General features: G+C 39.3%; 1 protein-coding gene across 4 annotated transcripts in view; it reads left to right on the top strand.

The window, feature by feature from the left end:
* The first annotated feature begins 806 nt into the window (after positions 1–806).
* Positions 807–24703, top strand: part of PTPRK (protein tyrosine phosphatase receptor type K) — a 552323-nt gene continuing 528426 nt past the window's right edge. For 3 of the 4 annotated variants that reach the window (XM_025865334.2, XM_073893909.1, XM_073893908.1), the window contains exon 1: positions 807–1119. In XM_025865334.2, the coding sequence (XP_025721119.1) occupies positions 1023–1119 (97 nt within the window). In that variant the 5' untranslated portion in view covers positions 807–1022. The remainder of the gene's footprint in view (positions 1120–24703) is intronic. The other variant, XM_025865329.2, reaches the window with a different exon arrangement.

The following is a 24703-nucleotide window of genomic DNA, read 5'->3' as shown; positions in this document are numbered from 1 at the left end:
GATATTAAAAACAAAGCAAACAACCTTTTTTTCTACTCCAGCAGACCTATGGGAAAGGAAAAGATACTAAACCCTGATGCAGTTCTTAGGTTCTTCCTGAGGGAAGAAGTGGAAAGAGGCCGGAAGGTTTCAGAACCACAAGCCAAGTCAGCGAAGCAGAGCGTAAATCCAAATATTCAGCAAATGACAAATAAACCAGAAAGGAGGCACGGCAGCTGCTCACACTGGAAAGTTACCGAACGTTTATTTTGGTTCAAGTTTTATTTTTATATCATAAGGAACAATAAGTTTTCTGTGGGGGTAGGGTGTCTTAGTCCTTATTACAGGAATAAAGAACAGTGAGTTTTCAGTACAGGTGGGTGTTTCCTTAGGGCGCTTCTACACTCCCGCTTCTTCCTACCGGCATCCGCTCCGGTGGGACCTCCACCGCGGGGACAGAGAAGCCCAGGACGCCTCTGCTCGGGCGTTGGGGTTTTCTCGGCGCTCCTCCTCTGTGGTCCGGGCACACTGCTTACCAAACACTCGCATCTCAAACTCCGATTTCTGCAACAGGGCAGCCAACGGCGCGGGTCCGCTTTCCCGCCCGCCCCCCCGAGCGGCGGCGGGCGGCGGGCGGCGAACAAAGGCGGCGAGAGGCGCGCGGCCGGGGCTGGCGCGCGTCTCTCCGGCAGGAGGCGAAGGCGCCGCGCCCGAGCCTGCATTCCTCAGAAGCTCCCGGAGCCGGCGGGGCGACGTCACCCCCGGCTCCGCCCCCGTCCCTCCCCGAGCAAAGTAACTCTTGACTAACAGGAGCAGCCTCCGCTGAGCATGGAGAGCTGCTGCCGCGGCCGGCCGGCGACGCGGGAGACGCTTGCGCCCCAGAGGTAGTTTGGGGACTGCGAAGAAGGAAAAAGTGCCGGCGGGCGGCCGTGGACTTCCCGCCCTCATCCCGCGAGGCCCGGCTGGCACCTCGGTCGTGGATTTCGCTGCGATCCACCCGGCAGCTCTTTGCAAAGCTGCTTGAAACTTCTCCCAAAGTCGACATGGATACGGCGGCCGCGGCGCTGCCTGTTTCTGTGGCGCTCTTGCTTCTCTCCCCTTGGTCTCCCCTGGGGTCGGCCCAAGGCCAGTTCTCCGCAGGTGAGTGGCCTGGAAGGTGGGCGTGTGGGTGGGTGGGGGGGCGTCCGGATGCCCGATGAATGCCCCCCGGCTGGGGGCTCGTGAGGGCTGGAGCCGGCTCCTCGACAGGGCCGGGGGGCAACGATTCGGGGGCAGCTTTCGCGGCCCGGGCAGGAGCACAGGGCAGAGGGAGAGATGTCCCCAGAGTTTGCGCTAGGTGGGCCGCGGGGCACCGGGCTGGGCGCCACTTGGCTCAGGTAACTTTCATCTCCGCGACCCATTGTTCCTCTCGATGGCTCGCTCGGGGCCAGGGCTGGCAGGGCTGCCCGGGAGTGTGGGGAGACATTGCTTTTCTTGGGAAATTGGTAGCCTCCGCGTCCAGCGCACGCTGCACCACGCTGGGGAAGAGGGAAGAAAAAGTAGTTACTACTCGGGGACGGCTACTCTGTTGCTCGTGGTGCGGGCTTGTTGCTGTCTGCCTCTAGAGTGTTCAAGAAAAAAAAATATTTTTTTTTGTCTCCCCCCTCCCCCCCGCCGGGAAGCCATTGTCAGAAATGTGGAGACTGGAAGGGACTGACCTCGGCGCGCTTTGCCAGGTGCTTTTTGTCCCGGGAATAACCTCCCTTGACTATTGTCTAACTACTTCCCCGTCCCTCCGCCAGTCCCTTTCTCCTCCCCCAGTGTTGGCTGCTCCTGGTTTTGCTCTGTGCGTTAGGGCACTGCGTGGAGTAGGTTCCGTGTGTCTGTTGGCGGAGCCTGTAAGATGTTTTGAAATATGATTCTAAGGACCCACACCGAGCCGTCCTGGGCAGCGAGGTCTGGGTGCCGGGCGGGGGGAGCCTGACCCTGGCAGTGGCAGCCCGCTCCCCCGGTGGAGCCCGCCTCGGGGATGGGGGCTGCGAGCGACAGCCGGCAGAGTCCAAAGGGAGGGATGTGGTGTGCTCTTGCAGGTTGGGGCTCTTTGGGTTCTTGGTAAAGCCACTTAGAGAAGTCCGTGAAACCCCGTGTCTCCCAGTCCCGTCCTCTACCCTTCCAGTTTTGTTCTTTTCTGTTAGTTGCTTCTTTCGTTCTCTCCTCTGGGGGCTCTGAAGTTTCACCAGGTGGATGCTGGGGGAGCGGGCTCCTGGGCGCTTGTCTGCTGCTCGCGGGTCCTGACAACTTTTCTGGCCAGTCCACCCAGTTCAGCTTGGCTGGCAAGCGCATCTGCTGCCCTGAGTCTTGGTGCAGATGGAGACGCATTGGTGGCCGAGGGGTGACGGAGAACACCGGGAAAGTGACAGCCGCGCTCTTGGCTGAGGCCGCAGGGTCGGAAAAAGAACTTAACTTTGCGCCTGTCAGTTTCTCTCCTTGTTGTGGCTGCCCTGTTTCCTGGAAATAAACTCAGATAGTTGTGACCGGGAGTAATGTTTATTTCCCTTACATCCCCTTTTCCCTACGGTAGAACGCCATCAAAGGAGTTAGACCACAGATTCAGGTGGCAGCATGTGTTGTACACTAAAGCAGATTATGAAATGCCGCGTGTAGAGGAAAAGCCATGTATATTGGTGATGTATGCAGGACAACAGATCTATGCAATGAGTGATCCGATGGCTTAATTTAATTCTTTCTGTAGTAAGCATTACTACTGAATGCATCTCTGACATATAATGCCGGTTGGTATTGGAACCGTGCTTGATGTAAGTCATTTTGTGCAGGCAAGTTAGAGTGGGTATTGATTTCTGCACAGTGTTTGTCACTGCACTGAGAGCCTATGCTTCAAAAGGCATGTAGTTTTGTTAATTGAAAGTTTGAATTCTACCAGTTGCATGATTAGACTTACATGTATTCAAGAGTTGCAACTATTAACGACTCAACAGCTGATGGGTTTATTTTCAGCAGTAAAGAAACTTTTATATTTCTCGTTTCAAATGTTATTTACCCTTTAGTAAATACTAAATTCCCTCCAACAGAATGTGCAGATGAGCTTTTCTGATCTCCGGAGTTTAGATATCTCTAATGAACAATTGCGCTCGCAGACATCCAGTTCTAAGTAATTTTACCAAATATGCCTGGCTTTGTTTTAGTGACAAAGCGAAACCTTTGACTTTATGTTATGTTTAAGTAAGAGAATGTGCAGTCCTAATAAATGCAATTCTTGTAGGACTGTATCTCAAAAATTTTGCCATTCAGGATTTACGCATATGCCCAGAAATGAATGCTTTTCCCCCCCTGTTTAAAGTCAGATTGTGAATCTGCCTTTCTCCGTGAATTAAAAGTTTGTTTTGTAAACATTTTCATGTTCTGGTTATCCTAAGCCACTTGGTATTCTGCTGTCATCAGATTTTATGGCAGTCAGATTTGTTGTAAATACATAAATTCAGAGATTGAAGGTGTATTTCTTTCTTGCTGTTTTTTTTTCTTGGATTCTACTTCAAATAATGAACTTTTAGTTCTTTTGAGAAACTTGAATAAAATGCTTTAAAAGTCTAAAACAAATATATATTCAGAATTTTTAAATATCCTGTTAAATAGGTCTTTTAAATCACATCCATTAAGGCCAATTTACCACTTTTAGATATTATCATGTGGTTTCTAATGTAGTACATTTCAAAAGCAAATTTTGAAAGACTAAGGATTATTGGATATGTCATATACTCATCCAGTGTTCTTTCTTTAAACCACAAATTTAATAATATTTTTATCACTGGGACTTTTTCCTTAGCTTTTGGAATGAAAATGTAAAAATGCTGCATGGTGAGCCTCTTTAAAACAGAACAGCCTGTAAATATCAACTTATGTTATTTTAGCTTAATCTTTCACTTAAAATGATACTAGTGTCATACCTGGGGAAACTGAGGAATAGAAGCACAAAGATACACTGACATTCATGGAGTTGTGTAGCTGTTATCTCTTGATATTATAATGTAAGACAGTTTTCTGTCTTGGGACTCAGATGCCTGACAAAACCAGTCGCAGAGAAGTTACTTGGAAACTCAGCTTTCTCATCTGTAAAATGGTGATAATAATACCTGTCCTAACCTTTCCACCTGGTTTTTATGAAATAATTTATGTGAACTGGCACTGTTAAGTTGTAAAGCATTATGTAGCTTTCTGGAGTGTAGGCGTCATACATTAAGGTAGCTAAGTGCCTTGACTTTAGTCTCCTTGGCTTGCTCCCACACTCGCCTAGTGCGGACAGGCTGTTCAGGAGTGTGTGTGTGTATGTGTTTCCTCTGCCAGTCATTCATTTTAATCATTATTAAACATAAACATCCTAGCTTGGCCAGACTATAATTTTATCAGTACAGTGAGAGAAATTATCCTTAAATTTTTTTTTTTTTTGCTTACCTTGTGGAAATTGTTATTTGAGCTATACCTGTGGAAGAGTCATTATTAACATTCCTAACAATAGAAGAAATATATAGTCATTTGTTTAGCTGTTTGTTCAACTGTTGGTTGTTCAGCTTTTTCATCAAGAGTGTGGAGAAAAAATTATGCAGCGTTTTAGATGCAGTCTTATCAATGACCTAGAGAGGGACTATTGTGTCTCTAGTATGATGTGAGCCTGGAAATGCAGCTCAAGATCCTCACTTGATCTAGTTCCTGGCATGTCACACGGTAAGGGTGCACTCACTTGATCCCTTAGGACCTTGCAACTCATCTAAACAATGCCACTTTCCTGGTGTCTGACTCCTTGATGTCTCTGTATGTGAAGTTAATTTCTTTCATACTTACTACCTACTAGGAAAATACATCAGGAACAGCTTGTTTCAAGGTTTGTGCGCTGATTTTCTGGTTTTGATTGACCAGAATCGCTCAGTCCCTCAATTCATTAAAACTATAAATTTTAACACTGGTAATGATATATAAGTGGACATTTCCAGGACTGTTTTTTCTCTCACTATTCTCCATATATCTGACTCTGCTGATTTTCCTAGATTGCAAGATGTCGTTTTGTGTCTGGCCTACCCAGACGGGAAGAGGCAGGTCTGGCTGCTATTTGGGCTTGGCATGTGTGCTGCTGACAGCTCTTCTCTTTGTATTCATAAACACGAATTTGAAAAATAAATCAACCCCTCTGCCGCCCTGCCCCTCTCCCACACTCCTTCCCACTCCTCTTTAGCAACAACAAAGCCCGCTTGCACATAGACAACCTCACAGTCTTTTTGTTCCCACTAAATATCTTTTGGTGCTGGACATGTTCTTAAAAACTGGAACTATGACTCAACTACTATGCAGAGCGAACGCCAGTTTTCCCATCAAATCTCATATTTCTACCAGTGATGGTTTCCTACACATTTTTATGGCCTTTAAAAAACATTTAGTTTATGTGATACGGTCCTATATAGAGAAACTGTGTTGTTGCCTACCAGTGCTTTTGAAGTGCCATGATCTAGGTCTGTTCAAGGTGGTGTTAAAGACAGTGTAAATCATGCTAAATATGGATGTACTTCTCAGAGGCATGGAAAATGCTGTCCTCATCTGCCCTGTGCTGTTCCCATTTCCTCTACTTGCTCTTCATGGAGGGCAGGAAGAGGGCTGCTGCACGGCTGAGAGCCGGAAACATCGAGAGAGTTTACAGATTGCTCTTAAAGACAAAACAAAGAACACTAGGATTCTGTGTGTGTGTGCGTGCGTGTTTGATCTTTTATTTACTTTTCTAAAGAGAGGAAAAAAGCACCTTATTTTTGATTTGTTTATTGGAGTCAGCCTTTGCCTTTGTCCAAACACATTCATTTCTTATTCTGTAGATGTAAAAATTTCCCTCTGTGTATTCCTCTCAGACTTTATCCTTTGATCATGTGTATTTGTTTTGTGTTCCGTTATCAAGTGGTGTTTCTCTTTGTCTAAAAAGGTTATAATTGCTTTTGAACATGACTTGTTTTTTCACCAAAACTCATGCTGTTTATCATGGTTACTGAACAATGATATCTTCCCAGTTCATGATGTCTTAAACTGGTATTTGATAACAGAGTAAGTAAGTCTGTCCATCACGTTAATTTTAATTTTAGTTGAAGCCAGAAATAAAGTTGTAAATCCATGAAATGATATTTTAATGTCACAGAGTGTTTCTGCTTAGGTATCTCTGAATGGAAGAGAGACTTTAAGTTCCTTTTTGTAAGTGGGGATAGAACACATTTGAGGACCATATTGCCTGTTATTTTGAGATGAGTGAGATAAGTTATATACAACTATGCTTTGGAAAATGGAAAAAATGGGAAAAAAAAGTGTTTGAATCTTTGATGTTGGTGAGAACTCTGGAGGTAGATAGTTTATAAACTTTAAGCTCTATCTTAGGAGAGATGTGTTTTTATGAGCATTGCTCTTAGAGAAACTTTATTCCACATATGAGTTTTTCTTAGTTCCATGAAGATTCTGTTGAGAGAGGGATGTTTATTTTCCTGAAGTAGTCTTATGGGCATTCTTTTGTAGTTAAAACTTTAGTAATAAAAACTGAACGTACGTAATTCAACATAGTTTTGTGAGGTTTTGCAGGGTGTTGGGGTTCTGGGAAAACACTGGGTTCGGGATGTAAGACCGTATCGATCCTGTTGTGGAACATTGCCATTTTACCACTTCACTCTGCTTGGAGTTTTTGGCATTCTCGGCTGTGTGTTGATAATCCATAAAAATTATGAATGGCTTATTTTTCACTTATAATTGTTTTAGGAGCAAATTAAGTAGTCCTGAGTGAAATAATCCGTTTCCACTTTATATGATCGTAGAGCTCTGTTAATAAAATGGATGAGCAAGGTAGTGCTGGCTGAATTTTTTTCTACAGGTTAGTCATTCTAGGAATTATCTTCTTAAGAGGAATGCAGATAGAAATAAAGCCAAATAAAAGAATGTCTAGGTGAGTTCTTATTTGCATTTATTTTGTTGGGAAAGCTGAAAGATATATGTATTTTGTACATAAACACACACACACACACAAACACACACACACACACACACATCTTAACAGTGATAGAACTTCATTGTCCAAAGGTTTGGGTGAGAAGGAAGCTAAGGACATCTACAGATGGAGTCACACTCCTGTACTTCTATTTTGGAAAGAGTATTGCAAATAGATAATTACTTTGCCTATTTCATAGATGAAAAAACTAAAATTGATAAACGAACTATATAGTATATAATATGTTGTACTATACTTTTAATGAGAAAGTAATAAATCTTCCTCCGAATTGGTGTCTATTTTTATAAACCCTTCCCAATGCAGCCTGCTCCTTAACCAGCTGCTTGCAGGCTGATTCTCCAAACCCTATCCAGAGCAGCAGCTGACGAGCTACAGAAATTCCCCTAATCCTCGTTGGGTGATGGGGTGACCTAGCATCTGCTTCATATGGCCACAGCTCCTTCATATGATTCGCCTTAGGTCATTCAACAAATTCAAGAGTAGAGAGGAAGCCCCACCTAGGGATTGATGGCTGACTGCCTCATGGTCATTGGATTCATCAACTCCGAGGTGCCCTAGAATTTTGCTGCTTGAATGTGGTCCATGGACGAGCAACATCAGTCTTGGGAACTTGTGATGACCTTGTGGTCACTTATCAGAGCTCTTCTCAGAACTACTGACTCAGAATCTGCATTTTAATAAAATCCCCAGGTGATTTGCTTGAACATGTAATTTTGAGAAACACTGCTTTAGGACAAAGAAAGCTCAGCTTGAAAAGATTTGTCACATGCACTTTGCTGTAGAATTTTAAGAGTATTGTGAAGGGATTAATTACAATATGAAACAAATTTCCCTGGAATTATATTTCTGATCAGTATTTACTTAATTATAATTTAATGCCCCAGACACATCAAAACAACAGTACTATTCACTTTTTAGAAAGAATACTCAGAAATTTTGAAAGAAGTATTTTCATAAGAGAATAAAAATAAAGCTAAATGTTTTCTTTTTTTTAAAGATTTTATTTATTTGACAGAGAGCGACACAGCGAGAGAGGGAACACAAGCAGGGGAAGTGGGAGAGGGAGAAGCAGGCTTCCCGCCGAGCAGGGAGCAGGGAGCAGGGAGCCCGATGTGGGGCTCGATCCCAGGATCCTGGGATCATGACCTGAGCTGAAGGCAAACGCTTAACGACTGAGCCACCCAGGCGCCCCAAGCCTAAATGGTTTTGGCTATGAATGTGTTGTGTGAGAATATTTAAAGGTAAAGATATTATCAAGGAACCAAACATGATATAGGCCAATAATTTTTATTTAGCATATTGATATGTTGATACAGGAAATGATATTCCCACTGATAGTAATAGTAGAGGCAGTTTCTTGTTTTATATTTCTCTTTTTCTTCTAAGTGTAATATAAGGATCTTTGTAATAAGGAGCTCATTTATGGGACAGTCAAATTTAATGAATGGGAGTTAGGTAGAATGCATTAAATATCACTGGTGTTCTTTTTACTATCTTTTGTGCTCATATTTAAGAGCAGATTCTTGTCAGTTTTCTCAAGAGAAAAATTATGATGTAATAGACAGTGTACAGTATTCATGTCAAAACACAATTTTACTCGCATTTTATAGTTTGCTTTAGCATTCTTTTAGATGATGAATTTTCCCAGAAGACCTAATTGCCTTCTTATTAATGAGCCTGTAAGTGTGTTTTGTTATCCATTTACTATTCTAAACGTGTCTACTTTGGCTGGCTGTTTTAACAGTGAAGTCTCTGATTAAATCACGACTGCTATATTTGTTTTTGCCATTCACTAGCGATTCAGAATATACCGGCATAATGACATGGTTATGGCAGAGACTAATGGAAAACAAGAAATATAAATTAACGTTAACCCATAATAGTTGGTTGTATTACGATACTGGGAGCGGGAGTTTGGGGAAATACACAACAGAATTCTCTGCACGTTTGACTGGAAGTGAAAGTCTCTTATCCTGTGTTGTTTGAAATACAAAATATATAGTTGCTGGATTTGTAAATAAACTATAAATCAATGATCTCCATGTTTACTTATTCTAGACACTGGTGTTTAAAGGAAGAGGTTTAACTGTAGATAGATCAGTGCTTGAGTGGAGCTTAGCGATGGAGAGAAACCCAGAAAGGTACTTCCAAACATCTTAAAGAGCTTTAGAGTCTGAAGAATCTGACTTGTTACATTTTCTAATTTTACTACGAATTTTAGAGCTTTCTCTTTGTACTACTTCTACTTTTATTTTTGTCAGCAGTAATTAGGTTCATTTATTCTCTCACACGTTGGAGAAGAGCAGTTGCAAAAACAACAATAGGAGCTGCCATGTACTGAGTGCTTACGACCTGCCAGGCCTTATGGTCCATGTTTCACGTGAATTTAAATCCTCGCAATAATCCTTGAAGATTGGAATCCTCTCTGCTTTGCAAACTGAGGATTCGAGAGGTTAATAAGTTGCCTCAGGTGACAGTGTGAGAAACTAGTCAAGCTAAAATTTATTATTGAATATATACAGATATGTAGCAGTTAGGTTTTTTTTTTTTTTTTTTTTTTTTTTGGTTGCATGTTGGCAGAAAACGCAACTCAGACTGGTTGGTTACAACAAAAGAGGAATTTATTTTCTCTCCTAACCGATGATTCAGGTGCAACTTGACTTAGAGGTCACATAATTCCATTGGGATATGACCTCTTTCTGCCCGCTCAGCTTCCCTGTGGGGCACTCCAGGAGCTTCATTCTTAGGCTCCATGTAGGGCATGGTAGCTTTGGCAGCTCCCATACCACAAGATTCTTGGTTCAAGTCTGGTATGAAAATGTGTACTTTATGTGGCAGTTGCACTGGCAAAGGCCCTAAGGTTCACTCTGATTAGATTCAGTGAATTAGAGACTCCAGCTGAGGGGAAGTAAGTGCACTGATTGGCTTAGTTGACTAGAATTCTGAGTTCAGCCCTAGATCCTCACTCAGGTCACATGGACTCATGGGGGCACCGCAGATCAAACCGTCAGTTATCAACAGATCTGGGGATGAGTTCTGGAAAGACAACGGAACTACAGTGTGGTTGCTCAAGATAGAATTAAATACGTCGTGAGAAGTAAAAGCAAAGAAAGCGGGGTGCATCCTTTGACGAGGAAGAAAGTATATGGTGAGGAAAAGACAGTTGCATCAGATGGTTCCCAGCTCTGGACCACTAAGTAGTTACATTAAGACATGGTGACCTCAACCTTAGTCTCTAAGGGGAAGAGGACGGTGGAGGAAGAGGGGAAAGAGGTACTTTGCACCTGGCAGTTTTGTGTGCCTTGAAGATCAGTTCATAATTTTTGAAGTGCTTCTTTTTTGGTTTATCTTCTAAGCCATGCTTTAAAGCATGAATTTTATTATTTTCATTATTTTATTCTCTTTACCTCAGTATTAAATAAATCCAACATTAAAAATTCACAGAATTTTAAGTGCTGAAAGGAACTTTAGACATTAATGCTCCTTCATTAGATATAACTTGTCCAAAGTCATACAGCTTGGAAGAACTTAGCTCAAATTCAAGATTTTTTTTAAGGATTTATTTATTTATTTGAGAGGGAGAGAGAGAGAGTGTGTGTGGTGGGGAGGGGCAGGGAGAGAGGGAGAGTGAATCTCAAAGAGACTCCACGCTGAGTGCAGAGCCTGACGTGGGGCTGGATCTCACAACCCTGAGAGCATGACCTGAACTGAAATAAAAAATCGGACACTTAACCGACTGAGCCACCCAGGAGCCCCTCAAATTCAAGATTTTTATTTTTTAGGTCACTGTTGTCACCAACATATACATTGTTTTGCTTAATGGTAATTTATACAGGTACTTAATTATTTAGTTTTCTTTAATTATTTTGGTTTGTATTTTGAAGTTCTAAAACAATGTTTCCAGAAGCAAACCTAACTTAATGATTGGCTTTAATTAAAATTACAGTCCAAATAGGAGGTGATAATAATTAATATGTCTGTGAATAAAAGAGACCATCTTAGATAACTGCTTGGTTTTCAGTTATCCTACATACCCTACATATGTACATGAATAGGTATTTGCATGCATGCATTTGTTTATTTTTAATAGAAGCCAGCAGGTAAGCTAAGCTGTGATAAATGATGCTAATTGACACCGAGAAATAGAACCTTGTCACTCTTCACTTTGAAAACTAATTTTGAAAAACTCAGGAGGTGAAGGTGTACTTGTTTATAGTTTTGATCTTCTCCCCTCTGCTGCCTAACTTTATAATGCATATCTGTACTACATGGGATATTCAAGAGTTGCTATAGGATAACTGGGGTACTCGATAATGAATGAGATGTAGGGAAGTAGCAGCTGTTTGCCTAGCCTTCCCCACTTACAAGGAGAGGTTTATCCAGCCTGTGTTAACCTACACATCTGTGCTGGTGGCCTAAAGCTGGATGTGACTGAAGACCAGGGCCTCAAACGTAGTTGTGCCAGTTTAGACCAGAGTGTCATGCCTATGCACCTCTGTGACAGAGCAGCTGGCCTGGCAACATACGGGTGAAGACAGTGGTTGTGGAAGATTTACTGACTGGAGCATGCTTCTTTCTGTCACTGGAGGTGTCTGTTCACGCACCTTTGAGTGTTATCTTAAATAAATTCCTGAATTATTATTTTCTTCCCTGTGTATTGCCTGCTTTCTCTGTGACTTTTTTTTTTTTAACCTCTTATTTATATTCTTATCAGGTGTGTGATTCCTGAATGATGAGTTTTGTAATAGTTTGCCTAACAGCCTGACCGCTTGAGGCAGAGTGCTATCTAGGGTTGGCCCATTATTGCCCCTTTATCTAAACTGACATTTAAATACTTAGGTAATATATGAGGTCAAGGGGTTGGCAGCAACCTGCTTCAGAGAGAGCAAAAGTTTCCTTTAGAGATCTATGGAAGAGTCCATTCACTGCATGGAGCATCGGGCTTGCTATGTGACTGTGTGCTAGTCTTAGTTTTGTTACTCTCTGGCACTGAGATTTGGAGGTAATTCTTTTTTAATGAATCCTTAATTTCCTTATCATTAAAATGGGAATATTACAATGAAAAGTGATTATAATATCTTCTCCAGTTACTTAGTAGGACAATTTCGAAAGGTAAAATTGAGATATATGTTAAAGTCTTTTTTAACTTTTAAACTACGATAAAAATGTAATTTATTTTGGGGGCAGTATAAATTTTGATAAATTGTTGCTGAAGGCAAAAATAATTTGCTGAACAATGGAAATGAAACCAGTAGATGCTTTGTATATTTGCAGTTATATGTTGCATATCTGTTTGCATGTGTAAGCTTTGGGGAAGGTGGTATGATAAAGAGGTCGGTATGGTTCTTGTGAACAGTGAGTAAATTTCTTATTATGTATCATAAAATGTACCCCCCCAGATTCATTTTCACCTATATACTTATTTTCTCTCTCTATAAGTCAACTTTACTCTGTAATGCTACCAAATAGTATTTGTATTTTCTCCAAATAGGTTAGTAAAGATTACATGATTATGAAATATTTTTATTGAAAAAATTTTAGCCAAATGTTTTAAGGGCTGTAATCATATATAGCAAGTTTAATGTACAGTATAGTTTTTCCTTTGAGTATTTTCATGAAATAGAAAATGCTCCTGATATCTGAACTGGTGTGCCTAGCTGGCAAGAGCATGATTCAATTAAGGTTTGTATGTCTTTATTTAATTCTTCCACTCTGCCTATCTTTGAACATTTGCTAAGCTTCAGTGCTGTGTCAGGTCTTAGGTATGCTTGCAAGCAAGCCAGGTATTGTCCTTGAACTTTGGCAGTGTATGTGACTTTTATGACTATTAAGGAGTGGTAATCTTTACATAGCTTCACATCTAGAGATCATGGGGGAAGCCTGGGGCTATTCAGTAACTGACCATACCCCTGCCTGTGGCTTGGCAAATCTCAAAGTGCAGGCTGTCTCTCACAATATGCTGGTCTACTTTAGAAGTTGCCTGGGAGAATCCAGTGTGTCAGCAATCTTTCCAGATCCTGAGTCTACACACAAAAAGCTAGAAGCCTACCAAAAAGCATTATGCAAAAATTTGCTGCAATGATAATAAAATTCCATCAAGTGGAATTTCCCAAAAGTTGAGTAATCGGAAGTGTAAGCAAGTGTAAACAAGTTGGGCAGAGGAGAGAGCACATTTGTTTTTCTAGAGGCTCACAGTCACTTATTCTCCCTCTGGGAACTTGAGCAGGAAGGTTGGAGGGCTGCCTCATCCAACTTATATGTAAATGGGCATTCACAGCGTTTGGATGCAGAGGCCCTGGTTGTTTGGCTGCGGATTCATATTTGCTGTGACCTACAGCTGTTTATCGACTGCCTTTCTAGTCTCTGATCAGCCTTCTCTCTGCTGCTGCTTCAGGGAAGCTCATTGTCCCACGTAGTGGGCAGCCCCTAGGGAGGGAGGCCAGAGGCTGGCAGAGAGGCCTGGCAGTCCAGAATCCAGTAGGCTGAGATAATCCCCAGACTGTCCTTATACCTGCATCCTGGAAGAGGCAGATTCAATTCCTCGTGCTTTAGTCATTCATTTTGGAGGGGGCAACAGTATTGTCATTTAAATATACCGGTTGCTCTACCAGGAAATGGGGATTTTGAACCTCTGTTATCAGAGGAGGCCCAAATGACCTGCAGTGTGTGAATGAAGGAGAGAAGTAATTTTGGGTGTGTACATTTTTCTAAGGAAAAATAATCCCCAAATTTCATAGACCCAAGCTTCAAAAATTAAAGTTTAGAAAATTTATTTTTAAGATTTTATTTAAGTAATCTTTACACTTAACATGGGGCTTGAACCCACAACCCTGAGATCAAGAGTCGCATGCTCCACCAACTGCACCAGCCAGGAGCCCCCGAATTTAGAAACTTATTTTAATTTAGTTGAGTCACTAACATTTTGTGCCCGTTTTATATTTAGGAAGGGACACTGGAATGCTGATCTCCATGGATAAAATATATAGCGTAATGTTTACAATCACAGACTTTGGAACCTGATTGTGCTTGAGTGTGAATTCTGGTTCCAACATTTTCTTGCTATGGGACCTAACCATGTTCCTTTAGTTTCAACACCACATCTGTGAAATGGGATAATACCAGTCACCTACCTGTCCTGATATTTTCTTGAAGAATATTGAGTTAAAGTGCTTTGAAGAGTGCCTGATACATTAATAAAATTCATTCACTTTAGCTTTTGTTATCATCATCCTAATGAGTGGACCAAATTAACCCATGTTTGCACAATATCCTATCCCAGGCTGTTATCTTTAAAAATAACTGCAATATCTTTTACTTTAAAATAAAACCAGCAGACAGTAGATAAAAGGATGCCTGAAATAACTCAATATCCTGATTAACAAAGACCACAGTAAACATTATAAAGAATATCACTCAATATTTATGAAAACAAGTGGCAAATTTATACTGATTCCTAAAGAACCAGAATCTTAGGATGAATGACCAAAAAAAAAAAAATTAAATAAATAAATAACAAACAAACAAAAACCAACCAAAAACAAAAACAAAAAAACACAAATAAAACCCCAAATCTACATATGTAGAGTGAGAGTACCAGAAGCATTAACTTTTAGGTATAAATATTTCAGAAATCTTTGGAAGATGCATTTAACATTTCTTATCCAGGTTGGAGAAGGTGGGAAATTTGGGGCATTCCTGAAACAAGCATGTTTACTGCCTGGACAGATTTAATCTCAGATAAAAATACAGAAACCCTAATTTGGGAATAAGATGAAAATGGGCATTTAGCAGAAAGTTGAGTGAAATCTCTGCCACTTCAAGAAGTGTCCAGCCCAGTGATACTATTGTCCAATCTAGGAACAGCACTCAGATTTAGAAATGAGATAAATAAGCATTAGAAGATAAAGGGATGCCTCCTTAGCTCCTAAAGAATGTTTTCTCCAAAGGTTATAGAATGAGAGAAAGGCATCTGTTCTGTGCCATTTGCATTTAACGCTTGCTGAGTAAATGAATTACTGGCACGTCTATTTCCCTGTGAATTCTAGATAACGTTTTTGTTTTTCTTTTGAAGGTTGCTGTTGATATTTAATCTTCCATAGCTCAGGTAGTTTCAAATCCATTTAAGCCCGAAGACTTTTTCAAGCCACTGTCAACAGGGAAAAGCCATTTTAGAATCCTGGCATCTGGCTGGAGGGTCTGGCTAAACTTTTGACAATTGTTAGCTCAGTTACAGAGTTGCTCTGTGGCCAGTCATTGCAGAGGAAAGCCTCTCTAAACTTCAACAAGGATTTTATGTTACACTCAAGCTTTAGATTTCTTATATTCTCACTTTCTTACTGTACCTCTTCTAGCTTTAATTGAGATAAAACTCCCTTTTTCTTGAGTTACACTGATGAAAATGTTTGCTCTCCAGATATAATTAAAAATTCCTGTCAACTTTCTTATCAGAGAAGCTCTTTGCACTGCGGGTTTGAATCTCACTGACATAAATACTTTTATAATATTCATTTTATCATAATAATGTGATTTTTGTATCCTGACTGGATGTTCCTGCTAACATAGGTCTTTGTGATTAGGGTGGCAGAAGGTGTTTTCATAAGCTCCTCTCCATTTAAGAAGTTTCTTAAAGATGTCATTTTGATGCATTTGACCAAATTCATAGTCTTAATAAAAAAGCAATAAAACAAACTCTTGTAGCATATGTAAACTTAAATATGGAACCATTCAAAAAAGGGGATGCATACTGGACTGCCTGTTTTGTGCTCCAGAATCATGACCCAGCCATTATTTGGAAAGCAGACTTGTTCTTATATAAGTCACAACAAATACCTAAAGGATACTGAATTGGAAAAAGATTGAGGATGGCAGACCTATAAATGTAATGGAAACACTATATAACAGACCGTATACTTAAATATAATATGTATAGGAACTGGGGTGCCTGGCTGGTTCAGTTGGTAGAGCATGCAACTCTTGATCTCAGGGGTCCTGAGTTCAAGTCCCATCTTGGGTGTAGAGCCTACTTAAAAATTATCTATCTAATCTATCTGTCTATCTATCTATCTTTCTATCTGTCTATCTATCTATCTATCTATCTATCTATCTATCTATCTATCTATCTACACACACACACACATAGGAAGTGTAAATTCTAACCAGTGTGTTTCAGACTGGCTGCTTGTCTTTTGACATGAGGAAATTGGAGAAACCTTAACCAGGGAGTGTTAGAGCAGCTATATCCAGAAGGATCCAGGTGCTTTGACTTCTTGCTTAGATTCTGCAAAGTAGATCTCTGGCTCATTCTTACCAGAAATACAGATCCCAGGTGAGGACTGGGAATTCTTTTGAGGGCTGTTGTTCACTCCTTTAGCTTAGGTACAGGAATCTAGAGGATAGTACTCTGGATTTCCCACAGTTACCATGCTGTTCACTTACATATCCATTTAAGATCCTTCCGGGTCTCTCAACAGTTTGCTCACAGTTTGGAGTCAGGATACCAGTAGAAAGAGGCACTTTATCCACCCCCATCATGTATTCATAATTATACCACGAATTTCCCCAGTTGCCGCGAATTTTAGAAAACCATAGGGGCGCCTGGCTGGCTCAGTCTGTAGAGTATGTGACGCTTGATCTTGGGGTCGTGAGTTTGAGCCCCATGTTGGGCATAGAGATTACTTAAAAAAATAAAAATAAAAATAGTTTTCAGGGCACCTGGGTGGCCGAGTCAGAAGAGTGTGCGACTCTTGATCTCGGGGTTGTGAGCTTGAGCCCCACGTCGGGTGTAGAGATTACTAAAATAAATAAATAAATAAACTTAAAAAAAAAAGAAAAGCTTGTAATTTTAGTATCTCATGTTGTTGCAGTGCCTGGGTCAGTCAGTCAGTTAAGCGTCCAACTTTGGATTTTGGCTCGGGTCATGATCTCAGGGTCTTGAGATCAAGCTCCGCGTGGGGCTAGTGCTGGACATGTAGCCTGTTTAAGATTCTCTCTTTCTCCCTTTCCCTTTTTGCCCCTCCCACCCCCACTCACTTGTGCTCGCTCTCTTAAAAAAAAAAAAAGTATCTCATGTTGCTTCAAATATGATCAAATAAAGGGTAGGAGAGAATGGAGGGCAGGATGCCCTACCAGCAGTTACTTATTCAGGTGCCATGCCTTGAAAGCACTTAAGAGGTTTCCTTTGAGGTGGAGATTTATAGTTAACACCCCCATTAATTGTTGGAATTAGAGCTATATCAAGCGTTGTCTTTTTTTTTAATTTATTTTTTTTATAAAGAGTCACATGTTCTTCCAGCTGAGCCAGCCAGATACCCCTCAAGCGTTGTCTTTTATGTGAACATTGAGGAAAAGGATATATCTATTCTGTGCATTATGGCAATGGACTTGAACACTATATGACAGCTTCTCGAATATAACATCCTTATGAGCGTGTTAAAATAGGTGATGGCAGTCTAAATTATTAGCACATTCTTTTTGGCAGTACCTTGTGGGGACAAACGACATTGATTTGTGCATTCATATGATTGATTAGGATCCCTGTTAGAGTTAGAGAGGCTGGTGAGCTAGTGGCTTTTTCTTTCAGTAAGATGTGTATGGCGGAGCTTGTCTCATTTCATGTTAATTAAGTTTACCAAATATTGAATGATTGTCCATTTTTGTGCACATCTTTATGTAGTGTTTCCACCATACAAATACAAGAGAAGTAAATAACTTCAAGAACATAAAGATAATATAGTAATTGTAAAATGTAGTAAAATATTTAGGAAGTTATGCGTTTTGAGTTAATACCTCTGTTTTAGATATAATTTATTCAACTTTAAATTTAGATAATTTTAATTTTTGAAAATGGCTGTTGAATAACAATTGGCTGACAAAATTACTGGAAATTTTAACAGTTGATGGTCAGGAGCTGGTACGGGCTGGCTCTAGCACACCACTTAATGCATTATAATCTTGGATATGGGTGTGATGGGTAACAGTGAGTGAATCCTCTTTAATTATGAGGCTTTTTGATAACACTCTCCCAATAAAGCAGAATTTAGTGTGAGAAAGACTAGTTCACATTGAAACCCGTTAGTGAGGATTTAGTTTCCAAAAAGGCTTAGGTTCATAGAAAGGAAATGCTGACCTCAGAAGGCTTTGGGAGCCATCTGCTATGGAATCTACTCTCAGGAAAAGTTCTAAGAAGACTTTTCCTGCTGAATTGAAGTTTTCTCACTGCACAGGGTGAATATCTTTGGTCATAAGTGCTGGTGTGAGTAGTCACTCTCATTAAGGGCTGTTAACTTAGAGCCCGCTAAGTATACTTAAGTAAGGTTTTAAATGCCTTTGAATTATGTACATTTTCATGCTAAGCACCATCTTTTCCAGAATGTTACCCACTAGGTGGTGGGTTTCCAACCAACAGAGCTTTAAAATTATTATGTAGTCCTTATAATAATATATCACTGTGGCCCACAAGAGCACCCAACATTTAAGTTATTCAGAAATATTTGAATAAACATGCCAGTGAAAGTGAATGGATTTGCCTCCCAGTGTGCTTTACATTGTTGCTTTGATGGGCTTTTTTTGATGTATATGAAATTAACATCTACAAAACCTACTTTTTTTATATAAGGCATATATTTCTTAAATATATTTGAGTTCCTGATTTAATGATCTTTTAATGTTATTTCCCACTGAATTATCAATTGTCAGTTACTTCTGATTTATTTTACTTATCTAAAATTCTTTTTCATCTTTTAATCTCTCCCAGTGTCGCATACAAGTGGAATGTTGTTTTAACACATGCTCTTACAGTATTTATTTCCATAAGACAAGAATGTTTCATGTTCTAAAAAATGTCACGTAAGTTAATCCTGTAGTGCTAAATGAAAATTCTTGTGTCCTGTGTGTTTTTGTTAAGCTCTGCCCATAAGGAAGTTGGTGTCTAAAAATTAGATATTCATACTTAGGGAGTGTATTGTAGGATATTTTGTGAAATTGGCAGATTGTATATATGTTGTGTATGTATGGTTTTTTTTTTTCTTTTGGTAGGAAGGGGTGTGTGTGTGTGTGTGTGTGTGTGTGTGTGTGTGTGTATGTGAATTAAGTTTAGTAATATAATGACAAAGTGCTGACAAGGCTCCCAAGTGACTTATTTTGGCAAAATGGATTTCTCTCTATATGACTTTTCTCTGTATATCTTACATAAAATCTTTCATCTCAGATTTGGAAAAAAAAAAATCTTTTCTCCTTCACATAAGGACAATTTTAAGAATTTGGAAGCATTCCAAACTTTACAATTTAAAACTAGATTTCATAAAAATTTTTCCTCGTTGTTCAAAACAAAATACAGATTTTAATTCTTAATTAGTGGTCTCTCTTCCTTGAAGAAACCAAGTGCGAGAAGAGATAGAGACAAATATTACTTAGTATTATTAGTAAAGGTGTAGTACTAAATTGGCTGGAAGTTTTGTTTTGCTGCATTTAAACATGGTTATAGGAAAGAGGCATATGTTAACATAAACTCTCAGGGATTTACTTTATAAATGAATTCCTACTATATGACTGGGATCAGTAAATGTTAAACTCAGTCTCTTACTTTTATGCCTATAATACTATAGTAATTAATTGCTATTCAGAATGGTGACTGAATTAGCTAAGCATAATAGAAGATTTAATTATGTTAGGTACACTGTAGTAATTCATAAGTCTGGAAAGCTTACCAATAGTGGCCACAGTGATTGAAATGAAAGTACCTCCCCTACCCCCCTTTCTGAGGTAATCAAATGATTATATTATCTAGGACAAACCATTTTAGAGCATTTGCTTTTAATAGACAACTTCTGCTTAGTATTACTTTCTGTGGCAACACTGTTCATCAGGGCCTGATAAAAAAAAAAATTCATTTCCCACTGTCTTAACCACTTCTTTTTTTTTTTTTCTTTTTTTTTGAGAGAGGAAAGGGAGGGAGGGGGCAGAAGCAGAAGGAGAAAGAGAATCTTAAGAAGGCTCCACACCCAGCGTGGAGTGCCATGCGGGGATCAGAACACTGAGATCATGCATGACCTGAGCCAAAATCAAGAGTCCGATGCTTAACTGACTGAGCCACTCAGGCACCCCTTGCTAGCCTCTTCTTTGTTGAAGCCTGATGACATGACACAACAATGTGTGAGCATTAGGATTCAGCCTGATACTGTGTCAGAATCTGAAGCCATTGGTGTATATTTTTCTGGGCTGTCATTTCAAGGGGGGGCAAAAATCCTTCTTTAATGTTTTAGGCCCCTTAACCTATAGTGACATTAACTTTCAAAAATATTATTTTCAGTAGCTAAAATTTTAGTGTTTACTGGGTCTAGCACTGGACTAAGTACTTTATAAGCATCAGTTCAGAGTTTTCAAAGGGCATGTAACCACCCATTTTTGTGGATGTGGAATTCAGTTCTGTAGGTAGCAGCCAGCTTAAAAAAAAAACAAAACCATGAAATAGAAGAGAATATAACAACAGTAATAAAAATAGGCATGCATACCATGGAGGAAGTATTATTTCATGAAACTTTGGTTTTTAATTAAATAGATTTATATATATATTTTTTCTGTGCAGTGAGTCACAGCGTGAAATGAATTTCTCACTGTGGGTCTTACCAAAAAAGTGGGAAAGCACCCCACTTTTTCATATAATGCTCACAGTAATCCTATGGAGTAACCTAGGGTGGGTGGTGTGCTCAAGGTCACACAGTTTATAAACTCCCAAGATTAGTCTTTGACTATTATGTTGTGGCACTTTTGGTGTACTCTAAAGAACATGGGGTTTGCCTAATTTGCTGATTGAGTGATTTACTTTACCTGGTCTGTTTCCTTATCCTCAGTTTGTGGATGATGCCACTACCATACTCACTATTTAGAGGGTTTTAAAGATCAAATAAGGTAATTTATGTGAATATGCTTTTCCAACTTCAAAGATCTATACAAACGTAAGTGATTATTATAATGACTTGCCCTTTGGCTCTTCAAATACTAATTGACTACCAGGTTTGACTAGAGATGATTGGATTAAGTATCTTTTGAAGTATTTTTCAGGGGGCACCTGGCTGGCTCAGGCGGTAGAGCATGTGATCCTTGATTTTGGGGTTGTGAGTTTGAAAGCTGGGGGTAGAGAATACTTAAAAAAAGAAAGTATTTTTCAAACTCAAAAATTTACAATCCAGTGTTTCAGGAGTAGAGATCACTTCCTGTTGGGTACTTTTATAGCTTTTGTTTCTTGTTTATGACAGAATGTTGTGGTGAATGAAGAAGCTATGATTTTTATTTATATTTACTTTCCCTATTTTGGTGTTACTCTTGACAAAACAACAGAAGGCAAATGTACTTTGGACATACCTGTACAAACTCATTATTCCCATTTGTCTTCAAATAAGCCTGCATCTTGATTTTAAAAGAAAACACTATGTAAATAAAATTTGATTAAAAAACATACCAGTGGTGATCCTCAATGGAATATCTAAAAAATTCTGAATAAATCTATATCCAAGACTTAACGAAAAACAACAGCCATGGAACAAAAAACAAATACGAAACCTTCAACTGATTGTACAACTTGTGAGTGGAGGTATTTCAATAAATAAAAGCCAGTAAAATAGCTAGCTGTCTGTCTTCTGCCTGGCTTCTATCTTTCTGTCATTCTTTCTTTCTCTCATCTTTCTATCTATGTGCCTATCTAGACAAACTTCTCGTTAAGATACATGTTTTTATTCCATATATATTCTGTAGCCCAATTCCAGGATATAATGATAAAAATATGCATATTTTGCATTTCGTATGTCAGTGTGGCATAACCTCATAAATCAGCGTACATCCTGAAGTCTTAGAGTTATGAACATTATCATAATTAGACAGAGGAACAGGCAGTTATTGGACAGAGGAGCATTGATGCCTCTGTTCTCCAGCAGCCCTTTAATGTAGTCCTAGGAAAAGCAGAGAAGGATATTGGGATGCAAATTAGGTAGAGGAAGGCTCTTTGCCAAGTGTTGTTTATTGAACAGAGTAAATGTCTCCCCAGTGGGTTGGAGGGAGCCAGTTAGTTTAAGTGGGCAGGAAGAGCAAGAGTTCTTCCGAGTGCTGAGGTTTCTCAAAGAAGTACCCCAAATGCAGATTCCCTGGGCCCTGGTGGGAGGAGCAGGGCTGAAGGCCCCTCCCTGTCCAGGAGCCCAGGTTGAGATGTCGACCTGTTTTGAAACTGGAAATTGTCCATAGTTTGGAATTTAGGCTCCTTGGAATGGAAGCTAGGCTGTGATTTATTTATTTTTTAACAACTTCACAGAACGAGAGCATTAAGGAAATAAGATGATTACAGTTTCAGGGCATTGATTTATGGTTCCTAAGAGAACTAATTGTTTTACTTTTTCATACTTCAGGTATGAATCCTATGCTAATAGCAAAGCATCCATACGTATTCATGAGAAAAATTCTCTAGAGGAGTTACGTTAGTCAACATGTTAAATAAATTTACTACTAGAAAAAAATACTTCAAAGTATAAAATCGTATTCTTTTAAAAATGTTCTGCAATTCAGATTTTAAAATAATTAACTGAATGACCTTACCCCACCTTCAGATAATGAGATTTTACTTTATGTTTTAGCTGCATCTGTGGGGGAAAAAATTCTGGTAAGTGGTAATCACATAAGCTTTAGATCCAAATTAAGAGAAGAGGGATCATTAAAATATGGGTGAATAAAAATTGGGAGAGAATGTGTAAGGGTGTTGGAGTAAGAAATAAAGGAGGGAAAAATGGGAAGAATTCAGTCAAAACAAGAATGCTGAGGTATTTAAATACATAACTCATTTTGATGTTTACGTGATTAGGTGTGAAATTTTACTTTTACTCATTTCAAAGAAGATAAAAATCTCAAGTATTTATTTATCTATTATTTTTTAAAGATTTTATTTATTTATTTGACAGAGAGGGAACACAAGCAAGGGGAGTGGGAGAGGGAGAAGCAGGCTTCCCGCTGAGCAGGGAGCCCGATGCGGGGCTCGATTCCAGGACCCTGGGACCATGACCTGAGCCACCCAGGTGCCCCCAAAATCTCAAGTATTTAGAGCAATTTTATTTCTGTCTAGTTGGTGTTAAAAGTATTTTTTAGTGTATAGCCAGGGATAATTAAAGATATTTAAAATGGAGCTTATTTTTTAATGTTACTTGTTTCCTTCATTCCCTGGAATCCTGAAACTCTCAATATTAAGATTAGTGTTCTGCTACTGACTCTCACTGGCATGTTTATTTTGTCCCTTTGAAATGAAAACTTAACTTAGCTGCTGGGAGTATAGAACACAGCCATCTCCAATTTTGACAGTTGATATAAGGCAATTTTATAAGTGATTAATCACATGCTATTACTATGTATGTGGGAGGATTATGGCATAGAGTTATTTTGTTATCCTGTTTGGCTCTTACCCTTTTTAGCTTGTAAGTAACCTAATGTTTGTTACCCTTAATGTTTTACTGATTCCAGAGCCACCTTGGCCTTCTTTAGTTTACTGTGATGCCAAGCACTATAAACATATTTTGAGTAAAATTTTCTGAGGGAAACTAGGATCTTCTTTGTTTATAATTTTATAAAATGAGAACAATTCCACCAAAAAAAAAAAAAAAAGAAAGAGAGTGAGAAAGGAAAAAAAATGTTTTTTTTTTTTTAAGATTTTTTATTTATTTGACAGAGAGAGACACAGCAAGAGAGGGAACACAAGCAGGGGGAGTGGGAGAGGGAGAAGCAGACTCCGCACTGAACAGGGAGCCTGATGTGGGACTTGCCTCCCAGGTGCCCCCTAAGAAACAGACTCTTAACTATAGAGAACAAACTGATGGTGGGAGGATTAAAGAGTACACTTATCATGATGAAAAAAAAAGACCAATTCCACAAGCCACACCTGATAATGTCACCTGACATCATTAGTTCATTATCATACCTTGTGTCACATTTATGCGTTTTATAAATCTAGAAGCAGTTAAGGTTGGTTTATACAATGTTTATTTGTTTATACATTAAAATACAATGTATTTTAAAGGATAGTAATTTAAAAGTTTATTACTCATGGTCAGACTGAAGGAAGTTATATTATTTCAAAGATTGCCATCTTTATGATCCTCTAGGATAAGACCATCTAAGCATTAAATCTGAACCTCCAGACCTGGTCTTACATCCCAAGATCCTAAATGAAATTTAAGTTCTAGTATCTCATTCTGGCCTAATATTTTACATTAAAAAACAATCATTTTTTAAATACTAATTATATGTACATTTAGCTAGAAACTGTCAGGATATAAAGTATATGATAATTTTCTTTAAAGATTTATTTATTTATTTGAGAAGGGGTAGGCCCGGGGTGGGGAGGTGGAGGGGTAGAGGGAAAGGGAGAGAGAATCTCAAGTAGACTCTCTGTTGAGTGTGGAGCCGGTCATGGGGCTTGATCTCACCAGCTTGAGATCATGAGCCAAACTGAGACCACGGACACTTAACTGACTCTGCCACCCAGGTACCACAAATATATGATAAATTCTTTAATAAATAACAAACATAGGTAGAATTTTATAATTTTTATATCCTTTGTTTTTCACTTTATTACTGGATAGTGTTTTAGGACTAGCCACCTCTCTATGCTACTTTTCTACCTCAGGATTTAGGAATTTTTTTTTTTTTACAACTGTCTCATTGCTGGACCCTAAGATGAGA

The sequence above is a fragment of the Callorhinus ursinus genome, unplaced genomic scaffold, assembly GCF_003265705.2.
Source record: "Callorhinus ursinus isolate GAN/ISIS: 27379988/994484 unplaced genomic scaffold, GSC_fseal_2.0 scaffold6, whole genome shotgun sequence".
Lineage (NCBI taxonomy): Eukaryota > Metazoa > Chordata > Mammalia > Carnivora > Otariidae > Callorhinus > Callorhinus ursinus.
Note: the sequence above shows the minus strand (reverse complement) of the source record. Positions and strands in the feature narration are given on the sequence as shown.